Source organism: Lissotriton vulgaris, chromosome 8 (assembly GCF_964263255.1).
Source record: "Lissotriton vulgaris chromosome 8, aLisVul1.2, whole genome shotgun sequence".
Classification (NCBI taxonomy): Eukaryota; Metazoa; Chordata; class Amphibia; order Caudata; family Salamandridae; genus Lissotriton; species Lissotriton vulgaris.
The window spans coordinates 1,178,018,816-1,178,034,874 of NC_141696.1; the positions used below are offsets into that span (position 1 = coordinate 1,178,018,816).

Here is a 16,059-nt window from a genome sequence, read left to right on the forward strand (position 1 = left end):
CGACTCAATTACAATAACTTTTATTTAAGTTTAGAGGGAAAACAACAGTGGAGGATTCCCAAAAGAACATGGATCTACACGGCTGTAGATCCTGTGTATATATTTTTTTACCATCTGAATTAAATAAAGAACTCTCAAGAATATAAGAAGAAAAATTCTTTTGATGTGATCATTACTGTTTACCTTTTTGAAGATAATAGTTTCTCAAAAACGTTTAAGTGGTGCACCTTGACCTTTTCTCAAAACTTTTATTTAAGTATTAATTATTAAAAAAATTAAAAGCCTTTGTTATTGGTAATATCAATACATCTAAGTCACGTAAATACAACACATATTGCATTACAAATGCTATAGGTGTCACATTTGCAAAAGTTATAACTATTGGCATTGTCATATACAATGCCAATAACTCAAACTTGAATGCTGCGAGACCTATTGCATTGTAAATGCTTGTTTGTTATGGTGGGTGGTCGGGTAACAAGGACAACAGAGGGAGGGTGGATAGGTGGGAGGGACAACACGAATAATGGAAGAAGGGAGCACATGGGTAAGGGGGAAAAGTGCATTCAGTGCCAGCAGATCATAACACAACAAACAAAAGGATTTTAAGTAATTGCACTAAATGTTTCGTTTTTAGGTCTCGGCCTGATCCACGGCATGCGCTGGTCTAACTGAGACATTTACTAGCTGCTTTGAAAAGTGCTACTTTCCCAGCGACCAGCTTCATATCACGCGCACAAGAGCACACGTGCATGCTCGTAATAGCAAGCTGGTGGCCGGCCAGGAAGCACTTGCGGTGATGCGCGTGCGCACCACGCCCGTCACCACTTGCGTTTTTTTTTTATTATTTCATTTCGCGGCCGCGCAGCTTCACTTTTGGGGCCGTGCGGCAAATGCTTGTTATTTTTGTTCCCGCTTGTTTGCTTCGTACTACCAGTAGTATTGGGGGTAAGGTAGATGTGTCTTGGGTCTGGCCAGTCCCTTGGCTCCCCACTTGTGGGTTTACTACAGGTACTATAATGGGGCTTTTTCTCGTGTTATCGTAGATAGTGTTACTAAGCGCGAATTTCCTGTTTCTTAAGCAATAGCTAATTCCCCGCTTCCCAGTAGAATCTTTATCAGTCTCAACTGTGGATGTATATCGTTTCCGTTTTCTCTCTTTAATATTGTTGGGGGTGCGAGATGTGGCAGAGGAGACCTGTACGATTTTTCTACCCCTTCCCCGGTCACTTACCTGTGTCATACATGTGGTGAATGACTCGTGTGAGGCAAACTGCGGAAATCCCTGTATCCATTCCCGTGGCTCCCACGACCTGATGGAGGACCTCAAAACGAGACCCGAGTGGCCGCCCATCGACTCCAATCCAGCTCAGAGGCTGCCTCTATCCACACGCTAATTTCACATTGGAAGGCTTCCTCGGCTCCTGCAGAGCAGATCCTCCCTCTCCCAACCCCGCATGTGGAAAATTCCAGCAAACTCTCAATCTGGGCAGACTGGTAAATTCCCCTATCCTAAATTAAGTCTATCGAACATTTGGCCATTTGTCTTAGGGGGTGTGTGCACCTATTCTTGCTTTCTCCCTAGAGGTCTTGGATGCTCCCTACCCCATGTTTCCCTCCTAGCCTTACATAGGTAGGTTTGTATGCATGTGTAAGAGTACAATATTTGTGTGCTTGTGAATCCGGTAAGTGGGTTGAGGTTTTCTGGCTCTCATATTTTCTTAAACTATAACATTCCATTATTATTCATGTTTCTGAAGGCTACTTGCTTTATAGATCAGATGGGTGTACACCATTCTTCATTACTGTACCACACCTTTGTTTTATATTATCATATTAGGGGCAACCACAGATGGGTAAGCAATGCAGAGGATTCGAATTATGTTGAAGAAGGGCACTCTAATAAAGTAGATTCCTAGTTAAGTACGGGGTTAGTAAAAATGAAGTGCATTAATCAGTACCTCAAAGCCCTCTCCATCGTGACTGTACGTGGTTGCAAATGTGCCAGAGGAATCCATAGGAAGGTCAGCCTTGAAATACACCAATATACTGTTACATGTAACGAGACGTTTGCAGTGGGTTGAAATGTGGAACCATGATATTAATGCAGATGCTTATGTGGATACTGGTGCAGGCCTCATCTGAAAAGCTTTATGATGTGAAGCCTTTCCATACAGTTTGTAGTTCACCAGTAAACGTTGATGGGTCCATCAGGTAACCTCCATGAAAGTGTCGAGAAGAGGCGCCGCCTAGGTTTATGCCTGTAATGCTGGTGTAGCAGTCAATTTCATTTATTTCGGACTTTTCATTTATAACATCAATGTAGCGCATTGTATATGTTCTTTTCCAATACCAAAATAGAATAAAGCTCAGATACATAAAATATCTACTGCACTGTAAAACAATTTTTTAAACTCTACTTAAAAACCTTCCAGCTAAAAAAAATTATACAGCCTTAGTATGTTCCTGAGCTCTCAATTATTCAATGTCTTTGCACGAGTGGCTCGTCTAGGCTTTTTTTGTGTCTTGGACATTCCAGTATAGATGTTATTGTGGGATGAATATAACTACAAGTTCCAGAATGCAAAGCAAAGACTTGGAGAGGATGCAATACACATTCATTAAACATACTTCATTCTTCATTCTTCAATGTAAATTCTGCACATTGTATTTAAAAAATAATAATTTGGTAAATAATAACATTTTTGGGTTAGCACCACCATAGGTAGTAGCCAACTTTCACTCATACAGAGCATCTTGGAAATTGTGTTTGGACTGATATTATTGACCACAGAACTTGATAAGCTGGTTCTCTGAAGACTAAGTGATGACTTTAGTGACGCACATCGCTTGTCCAGATTATTTTTGCAGTAGCACTACCCTCGAGGTCCAGAACAGTAACAAGTGACCAGGAATAATTAAGCTGAATGTCCTCTAGAGAAGCAAGAATACCAGTGTTAACAGTTCACTTCAACAAGGACTCATCCCCGACTCCCTCAAAATTGGACAAGTTACACCTATACTCAAGAAACCAACAGCTGACCCTACTGACCTAAACAATTGCCGTCCTATTACCAATATTCCCACCCTTGCAAAACTGTTGGAAAAATGCGTACAACTCCAATTGACAAAACACATTGATCAGTTAGACCTCCTCAACCCTCATAATCAGGCTTCCGAGCAGGGCACAGTACTGAAACTGCTATGACACACATAATTGATGACACACTCCAAATCCTAGATCAAAATGATACCTGCCTCCTCATCCTTCTTGACCTCTCCTCAGCATTTGACACTGTCAAACACGTGAACTTACTCGAGCTGTTACACACCAAAATGGGTCTATCTGGGACTGTTCTCAAATGGTTCACCTCCTTTCTGCATAACAGGTCTCAGAAATTCAAGAGCAACAACTTGATGTCCCCACCAGTGCCTGTAACATTAGGCATCCCACAAGGATCTTCTCTATCCCCAACATTGTTCAATCTGGTCATGGAACCTCTCACCACCTTGTTACAAGCATCTAATGTACACTTTCACATGTACGCCGACGACACTCCAACTATATCTCAAATTACAATCCCCCAAAGACATCAAACTTCTGAACTCAACTCTCAGAAACACCCAATCATGGCTTGCCGATAATCACCTCAAACTCAATGCTCTGAAAACTGAGTTCCTTCTAATCTCACCTCCCGCGAAAATCTCCACCACTCAAACTTGGCTTAAGCACCTAACTGCACTCAATGTCCAACCTACCATCGTGGACTCAGCGAAATCCCTAGGCATTACACTTGACGCCAACCTCAACATGCAGCAGCATATCAGCAAGGCAACTAAGGGAGCAAATTTCCAAATCAATACCCTGAGGAAACTTAAACCCTTCCTACCAGCCAAGGACTTCCAATCTGCAGTACACGCCCTAGTCATTCCTCACTTAGACTACGGTAGCGTCGCCCTTTGCGGACTCCCTCTATCTACAACTGCACCCCTGAGAGCCTCTTTGAACGCTGCAGCGAGACTCATCACTGGATCAAAAAAACACTCACATATTTCCCCTGACCTAAAATCCCTGAACTGGCTACCTTTTGAAGCCAGAATACACCTGAAAATTGCCTGCATGACGCACAGAGCTTTAAACTACAACTCACCCGGCTACCTCACTCAGAAGCTGACAATATCTGGTGGCACAAGAACCACTAGAAGCACAAAGAATCTTCTTCTGAAACCTCGTAGATTCCGGAAGGTTAAAACATATAAACGCTCCTTTTCAGGAATGGCACCCAGGATCTGGAACTCACTCCCTCCAGAAACCAGACTTATCTCCTCCACTACATTCTTTAAGAAAGAAGTAAAAGCTATCCTCATGACTAAATTCACCTGAACTTGTACTTTCAATCTATTTGAGACTCTGCACCTATCTGCACTATTGTTTGTCTGATTGTCGATTTGTGTCATTGGTTTTAGTTGATTATTATGCTCCCCCATGTACCTACCCTATTTTGCTATTCATTTTTTACCTACAACTATTCTTTGCTCAAAAGTCTGTTAATCACCCCCTTGTTTCCTTACCCCCTGTTTTTGTAAAGCGCTCTGATATCTGCAAAAATCTTGTTTGCGCTATATAAAACTTTCAAAATAAATAAGCAGGTATTCGTTGACTGATAATTGTTTGGGATGGAGGCATTCCCCTTCCACTACTACAGTGCAGAATGACATTCAGGACAAAGAGATGACATGTAATGTCTAGGGAGCCTCGAATTTCTTAAATATATAAAATTTCAAAGTTCTGATCCCACATTGGATAACTACGCCCACAACAGCAAAGAACTATTCAACATCGTCAAAGAGTTCACCAACTCCACCGCCGGCACCAACGACATCACTCCCTCCCAAGACCTCTGCAACTCCCTATCCTCATTCTTCCACAACAAAATCGCTGACATACATAACAGCTTTGGTGACCAGTCCACCCCACCCACCTCCGAACTAAAACCCCCCTCCAACAACCTTTGCGCCTGGAACCCAATCACCACTGAAGACACCATCCGCCTGATGAACTCCATCTACTCAGGATCACCAACCGACCCATGTCCCCACCACATTTTCAACAAAGCAGACTCCATTATCGCACCCCATCTCCGAGACGTCATCAACTGCTCCCTCAACTCCGCTACCTTCCCGGAAAGCTGGAAACATGCCGAACTCAGCGCCCTCCTGAAAAAACCCACAGCAGACCCCACCGAACTTAAAAACTACCGCCCCATTTCGCTCCTCCCATTCCCTGCCAAAGTCATTGAGAAAGCCGTCAACAGTCAGCTCGCCGCCTTCCTCGAATCCAACACATCCCTCGACCCTTCACAGTCCGGCTTCCGAGCCAAACACAGCACCGAGACCGCCCTCATCGCAGCAACAGACGACATTCGAACCCTACTGGACAATGGAGAAACAGTCGCCCTCATCCTACTTGACCTCTCCGCAGCCTTCGACACAGTCTGTCATAGCACCCTTATACAACGCCTCAGCAACGTCAGAATACAAGGAAAAGTATTGACCTGGATCGTCTCATTCCTCGCCGGAAGAACCCAGAGAGTCCGCCTCCCCCCTTTTAGATCAGAGGCCACCGAAGTCATCTGCGGTGTACCACAAGGATCATCACTCAGTCCCACCCTCTTCAACGTATACATGAGTCCCCTCGCATCCATCGCTCGCCAACACAACCTCAACATCATCTCCTACGCAGACGACACCCAGTTGATCCTCTCCCTCACCAAAGACCCAAACACCGCCAAAACCAACCTACACGAAGGGATGAAAGAAGTAGCCGAGTGGATGAAGAACAGCCGTTTAAAGCTGAACTCGGACAAAATGGAAGTCCTCATCTTAGGATCATCCCCCTCCGCCTGGGATGACTCATGGTGGCCACCGGCCCTGGGAAACGCACCCATACCAACGGACCACACACGTAACCTGGGCTTCATCCTGATGACCAGACAAGTCAACGCCGTCTCATCATCATGCTTCAACATCCTACGTATGCTCAAAAAAATCTTCAGTTGGATCCCTACCGAAACAAGAAAGACGGTCACTCATGCACTGGTCACAAGCCGACTGGACTACGGAAACACCCTTTACGCCGGAACCACAGCCAAACTACAGAAAAAACTCCAACGCATCCAAAACGCCTCAGCCAGACTCATCCTAGACATCCCCCGCCAAGACCACATTTCCGGTCACCTGAAAGACCTCCACTGGCTCCCCGTCAACAAGAGAATAACGTTCCGTCTCTTCACCCACGCACACAAAGCCCTCTACGACCTAGGACCCGAATTCCTCAACACGCGCCTGTCCTTTTACACCCCAACCCGCCAACTACGATCGTCGAATCAAGCCCTCGCCGCAATCCCACGCATCCAAAGATCCACCATGGGGGGAAGATTATTCTCCTACTTAGCGGCCAAGACCTGGAATTCTCTCCCCACCCACCTCCGCCTTACATAGAACCACCTCTCCTTCAGAAAACAACTAAAAACTTGGATATTCGATAAGTAAAGTACCCCCCCCCCCCTCCCTCAAGCGCCTTGAGACCCTCTGGGTGAGTAGTGCGCTATACAAATTTTAAACTTGAAACTTGAAACTTGGGCAAGTTGATGAGCGATAAGTAAAAACATGGCAGGCTAAAACTATTGTTCCGATCGTTCTGGCCTAATGACGTTGTCTCTTTGCCGGTTCAGTGAACCAATGCCTAGTATGCTAAAATGTATGGCTAATGAATGTCCACATTTCTTTTGGTTCTGGTTGTGGTAAATGGCAAAATATGAAACTACTTCAGAATGAGGCGATATCCATAAAAACAGTCCTACCTAATTTAGTCGCACTCAGACTACACTAAATAGGCCACCAGCTAGATCCAGGATATGCTTGTTTCTCCCCCCTCAACCACGTTAAGCGGAAATTGTCAAAAATCTTAGTGTCCATTCTTGAAAGGCTTGGGTGGTTTTTTAGCCAGCTGAGTCGCAAAGTCCTTTGGAGGACTTGAGATAAAAAAGCAAAGCTACAGCAATGTCTTCAATACCAAAGATATATACAGAAGGTGGTCATAAAGATGTGCAGTAGTGCCATGTCAAGACAGTGAATCTGGAATTAGAGTGAAGGTGGTAGTAAGTTTACAGTTGCACATCAACGTACAGTATTTATGGATATTTTATACCTTCCATTTGATGTACTCTGCACCTATGTAGTGCAAGTAGGTCTTATTGTGATGTAAAATCCAGCATCATTTTAACATCCATGAAAATGTAGTGTGGAGCTGTTATGGCTTGGGAATACGGTAATCTGACTAGGAGTTGTAAAGGGTTTTGGAAAAGATAAAGTCAATGCCACAGCTTCAGTATGCTTGGGAATAGCATCACAACAAGCAACCAGGGCATGCAGGCGAATCACTCTGATGTTCACGTATAGCGGATAACCTTGTAGAATCTAGAGTGATGTTGGCTGTGTGTCGTGCACAAACTCTGTGGAGAATCCTTGTAACATACTGATGTGCATCAGAAGCTGGTGCTCAAGGGCCACACTTAGCTACAGTCGATTTATTCCATCATCCGAACATTGCTTCTCTTTTGATGTACATCTCGCTTGTAGTCCCGAGTTGTGGTGTGGGAGTACAGCACAAGGAAATCTGTCTTCATCTCCAGAGTGGTAGCACAGTTGAAGGATCATTGTAGTGTTCTGACTTCTCAAGCGTATTAACTATTATAGTTAAAGGGGCATTAGCAGAAGAATACGCAGGTTATCGGGACAACCATTCAGGTTAGGGAGACTCACATTTAGTACTTAATACCATTAATATCGTAATCGATCTGAAATTGTCATTATGCATTACAAATCTTTGAGTAACTCCGTATTCCCAGTACTTTATTGGAACCAATCCGCTGATGTCTTCGGTAGACTGCCACCGTACCTTTGGATATACCACTTGGAAGCGTCATATTTTCCATAGTAAGTCTACTGAGGACCCCATATGTGACTGTTCGGGCGTACAAGCATCAGCCTTCGGTTCTGTGGCTGGGAGATCACAAACAACACCAGGTCTTAGCACTTAAAGTAATTACTGGTGCGCCCCTGGAGTCCCTGAACATTTCTCTGCCCCTAAGGATACAAATTATCTGCTCTCTGCTGTACTTCTAAATGGGGCGATCTTGAGTCATTAGAATGTGCTGCAAGTCCACGGTAGTTACCGGTTTTGCTAACTCCAATTTAATGCTCTAAAATTGAAGTCTAACCGGTGAAGAAAATGCTTAATAATGCTGCCACGTCCAAACAAGCATTGGCATAGCCAATAGGTCTCGCTCTTGGGACCGTATAAGTATTTAGTTATGCAGCACCATATCCTTGACGAAACAACACCAACATTTGCCTGGCTAAACACTTATAAGGTCCCAAAGGCGAGACCTATTGGCTATGCCAATGCTTATTTAATATATATATATGACATCCATATGTTTTTTTGCACAGTTTTCATAGGGATGATTGATAGTACGATGTAGTGTGTAAGTGGACCTATTGTGTGTGTATTGCTCAGCACTTTAGGGAGGGTTTTTTGCATTTGGTAAACCCTCCCCACTTTCTACATTAGTATATGTAACATATTACGCTCTGCACAACTGCATAAATGCTTTATATTGGATTACTAAATAATATTTCATAAAGATAACTATTAGTATATAAAAATTCATTTGTAACCTTAGCAATATGGGCATGAAATGTGATATTATTTAAGTATCCTTTTTAACAGACTCCACTGTCTTGCAGGGGGGACACTATTGCCATTGCATCCAAAAGACTATGTGGAGGAGGAGGAGGATGAAGCAGATATGTCTTCTGAGATTGATTTGGATGAAGAGAGACTTGAGCCAAGATCTGATGATGATGACACGTAAGGCCGCAACATATGGCTATGAGTATTTGAAGCACAGAAAAGTTATTCTATGAACAAAGATGTTCACCAATGAGGTGCTCCTGCAAGACAGTTATTTTTAAAGTTTAAATATTTTCTTGGAAGTATGCACTTGCAGCACAAATAATCAGGTTACACAAGATATCAAGTGCTACGTTCAGTATATATATCACCTAATCAATACCAACATTTCAAAGCAAAATGTTGTCCAAAATGAAACCCATCCAACCAGAGGGTGCTGACACCTAGCGACTAATGCCAGCTCACTTCAGTTTCTCTCCTCCTTTGCACAGCAACTCGTGAAAAACACTCTTCGGATGCACGAGGAACATGGACACTCAGCCTCCTCACCATTTCACCATTAAATAGATCACAATGGCGTACTGTGGCCCTCAGTTTGACCCATAACATTGCTTGCTGAACACACTCATTCTGAAATATGGCAAAGTGCTGCTTCAATTCTAATATTTGCTTGTCCTACTTAACAGCATTATCACATTCAGCCTTCAAAGATGCAAAATATTCATCTTGCTTCTTGATCTGTTTCTGTAGAGTGTACAACACATTTTCTTTGTCCTGTAACCCATCTTGCACTTTGCTCAACTCACCATAGCTTGCACACCATTCTGTAATTTATCTTGAAGCAACTGCCTCTCAAACGTATGCTTTTTCTCTAACTAAACCAACTCAAAAACAGTTCACCAGCTAGATTAATTGACCGTTTATTCTGCTTAGCTTCAGCAGTCGCCAGGATTGGTTTAGCCAAATGTCAATATGCTAAATATAATTGGCTGGCGCAACATTGGGATCATATGATGTGCCCACTATTATAGGACTTAGGACTCAGTCCCCAACTCCTGAAAAAAAGTTGAGAAAGGGTGTAGCCCAAATGGACTCCTGTTGATTAAAAAAAGAATTAGGGGATCTGCAGTACAACAGTGAGGCTCCCGTGTCATTTCACAGACTTACTGTGGTCCTGCCAGAGCAAGCATCCCTACCATGGTGCTGCAGCTCCATAAAAGCTTCCATACCATGGTGCAGGATCCACAGTACCGGTTCTTGTACTGAGGGCTGGCACCAGGGAAGGAAGTCTGCAGTACACTGTGACAGGTATGTAATGTTTACCACACAGTTTTTTACTAACATGATTGGTACAACGTAGGTCAGTAGAATGCAGGTAAGTACCACACAAGCCTTTTTTGGCCTGTTTATGATGCGGTACTTTACAATGCAGGCAAGTGTTTTTTTGAAATGACATTTTTAATGTCATAAAAAGAAAGGGTAAGGAATGGTTAAGGGATAGGTACGTGTAAATGGGGGTAAGGTTTTAATTAGGGGTTTGTGATCAGTAGAGGTTAAGTAAGGGTAGACTTTTTAAAGATTCGGGGTGGGTACAGATAGAGAGGGTAAGAGGTGTTAGGGTTCAGGGCAGGTCGAGGTAAATGGGGTAAGGAGTTTTTATGGTCCAGGAGTTTGTAGATGTAAAGGGATTTAAGGGTTAGGGGCAGGTAGAGGTAAAAGGATGTGTCTTTTACATTTGATGGCCAGGTAGAAGTAAAGGGAGGAAGGGTTTTTAGCGGTCAAGGGTGTGTAGAGGTAAAGGTAATACGAGATTTTTAGGGTTCACGTGCAGGTAGATGTAATGGGTAAGGTTTTTTTTAGGGATTCAGGCTTTGGTAGAGATATAGGGAGGTAAGAGACTTTTAGGATTCAGTGGCACGTAGAGGTAAAGGGACATAGGGTTTTTAAGGGAGAATATATATGTGTGTGTATGTATATTTTTATAAAAAGGGGTATGGGTGGGCTCTTTAACAATCTCTCTCTCGCTATATATATGTTTATGTACACATTTAATCATATATAAAATATCAGCTGTTAGAACACATAATGTGCTTCAAAATACCACGTTGTAAAACAACATAATGTTGACAACAATGTGTTGTAAACATCCATGGTAAAGGCATGCATTATTAATGAAGTGTATTATAACAGCTGATATTCCCGTAGCACCATCCTCTGGAGAAGCCCAGTACCCAACCCCTGCTGTGCATGGGCAAAGGCAATGTGAACCAGTGGCTGGTCACCCACAGAATGTATGGTGAAGTATCTGGCCAGGGGCCGGTCACTGTGGCCAACTCCTGCTGCTCATGGCAAAGGACGTGCACAGCAGGGTTTGGACGCATGCTGAGGGTTGGCCACCTTGGAGAGTTGGGCAGAGGGCTTCGCTTGACATTAGCCATAAACAGAGGTGAGATCCCCAAAAATATTGAATTTAGGATATAATAAAAAAAACAAAGAAACTCACTCAAAAACCAAATGTCAAAGTGACATTAGAGTTAGGCTTGGTAATAAGATTGTAACATACATTAAAAAACACTCCAGAAATCCACACAAAAAAACCTGATAAAATGCAGTTACAGTTACAAAGCAAAACCTCAAAAACACTGAAATTTGCCAAATAAACTTCTGTGAACTAATTATAACTTGCACCCTGTCACTCACAGCTTAAGACTTCACGTGTTATATCACTCATTACACGTTAAATTACATCATTGGTGACATCACTGATCACATTTTAATTGACGTAACAAATTACATCATCTATGGTACTACCTACAAACTAGAAACAGTTATTATCACACGACTTGAGGGCAGAGATCCACAGACAAGCCCTTCTTCAAATTCCACAAACGTGTACCTCCAGATTTGGACGGAGGTCTTTTTCCTACCTGGCCCCATTCTATTGCGATAAACTTCCCCTAACAATTTGCTTATGCAGAGAGCTGGGTACGTTAAAAAAATTCCTAAAAACCTGTCTGTTTTAGTCAGTTTTTCACTAGTCTTATACTTCAGCAGAAGCGCCAAGATATTTCTTCAGGGATGATTTGTTGCGCTATACCAAGAGAGCATAACATAACCAACTCGAATATCATTTTAAAAAAGAAAATTGGTGGGGAAAGCCCTAAAGTCATGTACCACATAAAATTACTATGTTTACATGTGAGGCAACAGAATGGACATTAGCAATTTCTGTTTCTTGAGAAGACTTGCTCAGTTTTGTGCCTAGCACCTGTTTTGTTTGTTTGATTTTTGGTCTCACAGAAAACCTTTATTAAGATTCTGCTTAGATGAGCTCAGAAACAGGTGCCCTTTATGCTAAGGCAAAAAATCACAAATAGGTAGTAAATTGTCATTGCTTATTTTGACAAGACCAGCACATTCTACCTTTTCACCACAAAAGAAATGTCACCAAAGGTGACATGAGATGATAGGAATTTGAAAGAATTAATGAATTTCCTGCCAGCTATCACGGGAAAATCTACATTTTTCATAACAACATTTCCAAAGGACGGCACTGCGGCTGATACTTTTTCAGTAGCAAGAATCTTCCTTTGCAGCGTACTTTACCTTACCATCCTCCAATCCACTTGTTTTTCTGGAAATTGAGATAATCATGGATTTTAATTATTCTCATTAGCTATGATTGGTGCTAGTTGGTTTAATGCTTCGCTCTTACATTAGCATTACTACTACAAAATGTATCTTTATACACAAATTACTGAAATATTATCAAGTTTTTTTTAGAAAATGGAGCATATTATCTTAGCGTTAACCTTCCTCTGTCACTGATAACCTTAACATCCAATTTATTTGAACATGTATAATTTGGAGTGAGAGAGGGATTGTATGAAAGCTAGCTCTTGTGAGAGGTGCCTTAATTCTGAAAGCATTTTTCAAAATAAATTCAATGTTCCTTCTGACCTATATCATCGCATTATCTCCTATGTTAAGCTGATTTTGTAATATTTTGTTAATGTAAGTTAATAGTCTAGTCAATCAAGATAATTATATATTTCATGACGGTGACTTGTTATACTAAAATCCCATTTACAAATTCATGCATTACCATACATAGAACGTTCAGTCAATCTATTGTTCTGTACAGTTCTATCAAGTTATGTTATTTTTTTTCTTTATGGTATTGAATTGTAATATAGCTATTGGAATCAACAGCATCCTTAATAATACAGAGTTTGACCCCTTCTTATTTAAACTAAACTTACAAAATCTCAAATATATAACCGAATTGATAACATAATATTTTAAAACAATGATTGCAAAATCCTTTTACAAAGAATTCTTGGTATTTTGGTAAGAGTAGTTCAGTTTTAACTGCTTTGATTATCATTGTTCTTTTCTTCAGAAATTTTGAAGACTCTGATGACGAACTGAGAGAAGCGTTGGTGGAGTCTTTGGAACAAGTTATACTTCCCAAAGAAGAGATATTGAACGACGAAGTAAAAACAGAAGAGATATGCCTAGAAGAGCAGAAGTCTAGAGAAAAGCAGAATTTCCCAAATTCCCCAGAAGAAAAAGTGCAAAAAGAGGACATGTTACAAGAAGAAAAGAATGAGGCCATACCCATCAAAATACCGTTAACAACTGGGGCAAATTTACAAAATAACTCTGCTTCATCTCGCATCTGTGCCGTTGAATAGAAATGGAGGGATTTGATTATATATTACACAGTGGTTTCTCTTTCTTTTTTAAAGGAAGAAACATTTTTGAAAGTTGTACCTAGCCAATGTGTTTGGGGTAAAATATTCACTGTGTAATAATGCTGTGAAGCATTTCTATGTCAGCTGATAGGTGGGTGGTGTGAAATCCACAAACAGAAGATGTGTGGCTTACAAAGATGTGAGTGTTAAAAAAGTACAAACCTACATTTCCCAGTGTTTAAAAAAATCTTTTTATTGTATTTTCTCACAAGCAAACAGTATGTAAAATGATACATGGAGCAACCAAACCCCCAGCTTGCTGCAGCACACAGATACATATGAAACGGCAAGTCACAGAGTCAGCCTGAAATCAGATTAAAGGCAGTTAACACTCAGTTCAGAAAGTCGAGGATTCCATCCCAGAAGGCCCTCACTCCGGAAAAACGCCAGAGTGTATGGAGCAGTGTTTCTTACTGTCCACAGCCCCTCGGGCAGCAGTTCGTGTCACTCATTCTCCTTAACGCAGAGCTGAGTACGCGCATAGTATGCCTGGTGTAGAAGCTTCAAATGAATGAGCCAGAACCCCATCCGGATAGCAACCTTCATGGGGCATTTACAATATACCCCCACTCATTGTCCTCTGAGTGGGGGTTGCAGCCTCTGTAACAGGCCTGGCTGTTGCTGAGAAGTGTGGAATACATCTGCGCAATATAGCATGCCTGCATAGCGGGTGACCAGTGCCTGATACTTCAATGGGCTTTTGTCCTCTATATCGTAAGGGCAGGGGATCCGCCGAGTCAAGATGGACCTAATCAGTAGATATCATAAAAATGAACCCCTCCCTTCCCAGTCCACCCCAAAGGCATTTAATTCTGGATTTGAACGTCCATGAGCGTCAGCCACCCTTTGCCTCTCCAGAGATCACCCACTTTGAAGATGCCGATCATATATCAGCACCGGTGGCCCGACACCCTTTGCGGCCCCGCCATCGTACCCGTGTCCCACAGCGGTGTCTCCAATGTCAAACAACCCGCCCATTCCAGCCTGTGTGTCACAAGCTCAAACCACCAAGACGGTCAGTTTCAGGAGGGTGGTTACTGTCCATGCCCCGTAGATTCACCGTGTGATCCCATGGGGCTCCAGCGGCCACCTGTAGGCCATCAGGGCTGACTCCCTCTGATGCGCAAAGGTCCAGTTATTGACCAACAGCAGGTGAGCGGCCCAGTAGTACAGTTATAGATCCAGCAGGGCAATGCCCCCTTCCGACTGACTCCTCGTCAGTGTTCTAAGAGTGATCCTCAGGCACCACCATCCCAGGAAATTTCCCTAACCTCTGCCTCCACCCTTCATAAGAAATGATCGGGGATCTCTAAAAATGAATTCTGCACCAAATAAAAGAAGATAGATCATCTTATACAAGGCTACCCTGCCCAGCAGGGGCAGAGGGAGGTGACACAAGTGTTCCACATCCCTGTGGAAGTTCCTGCAATATCCGTCCTGTATTTTTATCATAAAACAGATTACGGTCTTCTGTCACGTAATTTTCCAGGTAAATGAACCCAAGGTCAGCCCATACTAACAGCTGGAACCAGTAGCTCTGAGGCGCCCAACGGGACAATGGGTATGCTCTGGACTTACCCCAGTTAATAGCTATGCTGAAGAAGAAACTGAAGATTTGCAGGATCTCCATGACACTCGGTAAGGAGCAATCCACATTTGCTAGGTAGTGCAGGACATTGTCCACATACAGGGAGATCACATCCTCCCAGTCACCATCCCAGAGGAGATCCTGCAACACTATGTCCCGCCGAACCCAATTCGCCAGCAGCTCAATCGCCACCGCAAAGAGCAACAGAGAGAGGGGCAACCCTGTCGGGTGCCCCTACCCAATTTATTTTCCTCTGACTGCAAGCCATTCAGCCACACCCTGTCTGTCGGCCCATGGTGAAGGAGGCTCACCCATGCCCGATACACGGGCCGAAGCCCATACAGTCAAGAAGAACCTGCAGATAGAGCCAGTCCCAGGAATCAAATGCCTTCTCAGCATCCAATGCAAAGAGAAGCGCCAGCCTCTGTATGTGGAGTCACCTGGCCAGACAGCCGAAGAGCCGCTAGAGATTGTGACGCATAGATCTATGCTGCATGAATCCTGATTATGTGCCACTACGACATCTATCACCTGCGATAAGCAATTCAACAAAACTTTAGCAAGTTTACTTTCCACATTTAGAAGAGGAATAGGCCTGTGCAAGGCACAATTCTCTGGGGGCTTCCTGGGATTTTGAAACAACACTATCTGCGCTTGCAGAAAATCCAGGGTCCTGGGGAAGTTCACACCTCATCTGAGCCTCGCAGTACAGAGAATGCAAAGGCTTGATCACCCTACTCTTAACACTTTTGAAAAACAGCGGGGGGAAGCCAGTGGGACCAAGGACCTTCCCACTTTCGATTTGGGCTAGGGCTTCAGGACTTTTTCTCTCTGTGATCACGACCTCAAGAGAATCCCTAGCTTCCCTACTCAGTTAAGGCACTGGGAGGTCACTCACAAAACCTTGCATACCCTCCACCACCTCCTCAGAGAGGCTGGAAGTATAAAGAGCGCTG

At 43.0% G+C, this 16,059-nt stretch overlaps 1 protein-coding gene across 1 annotated transcript in view; it reads left to right on the forward strand.

The window, feature by feature from the left end:
• LOC147698454 (serine/threonine-protein kinase Nek5-like) overlaps positions 1-13,878 on the forward strand; it is a 235,630-nt gene extending 221,752 nt beyond the window's left edge. Inside the window, exons 12-13 of the mRNA XM_086936243.1 lie at positions 8,812-8,935; positions 13,161-13,878. Coding sequence (XP_086792369.1) covers positions 8,812-8,935; positions 13,161-13,455 — 419 coding nt within the window. The 3' untranslated portion in view covers positions 13,456-13,878. The remainder of the gene's footprint in view (positions 1-8,811; positions 8,936-13,160) is intronic.
• Positions 13,879-16,059: the final 2,181 nt, after the last annotated feature.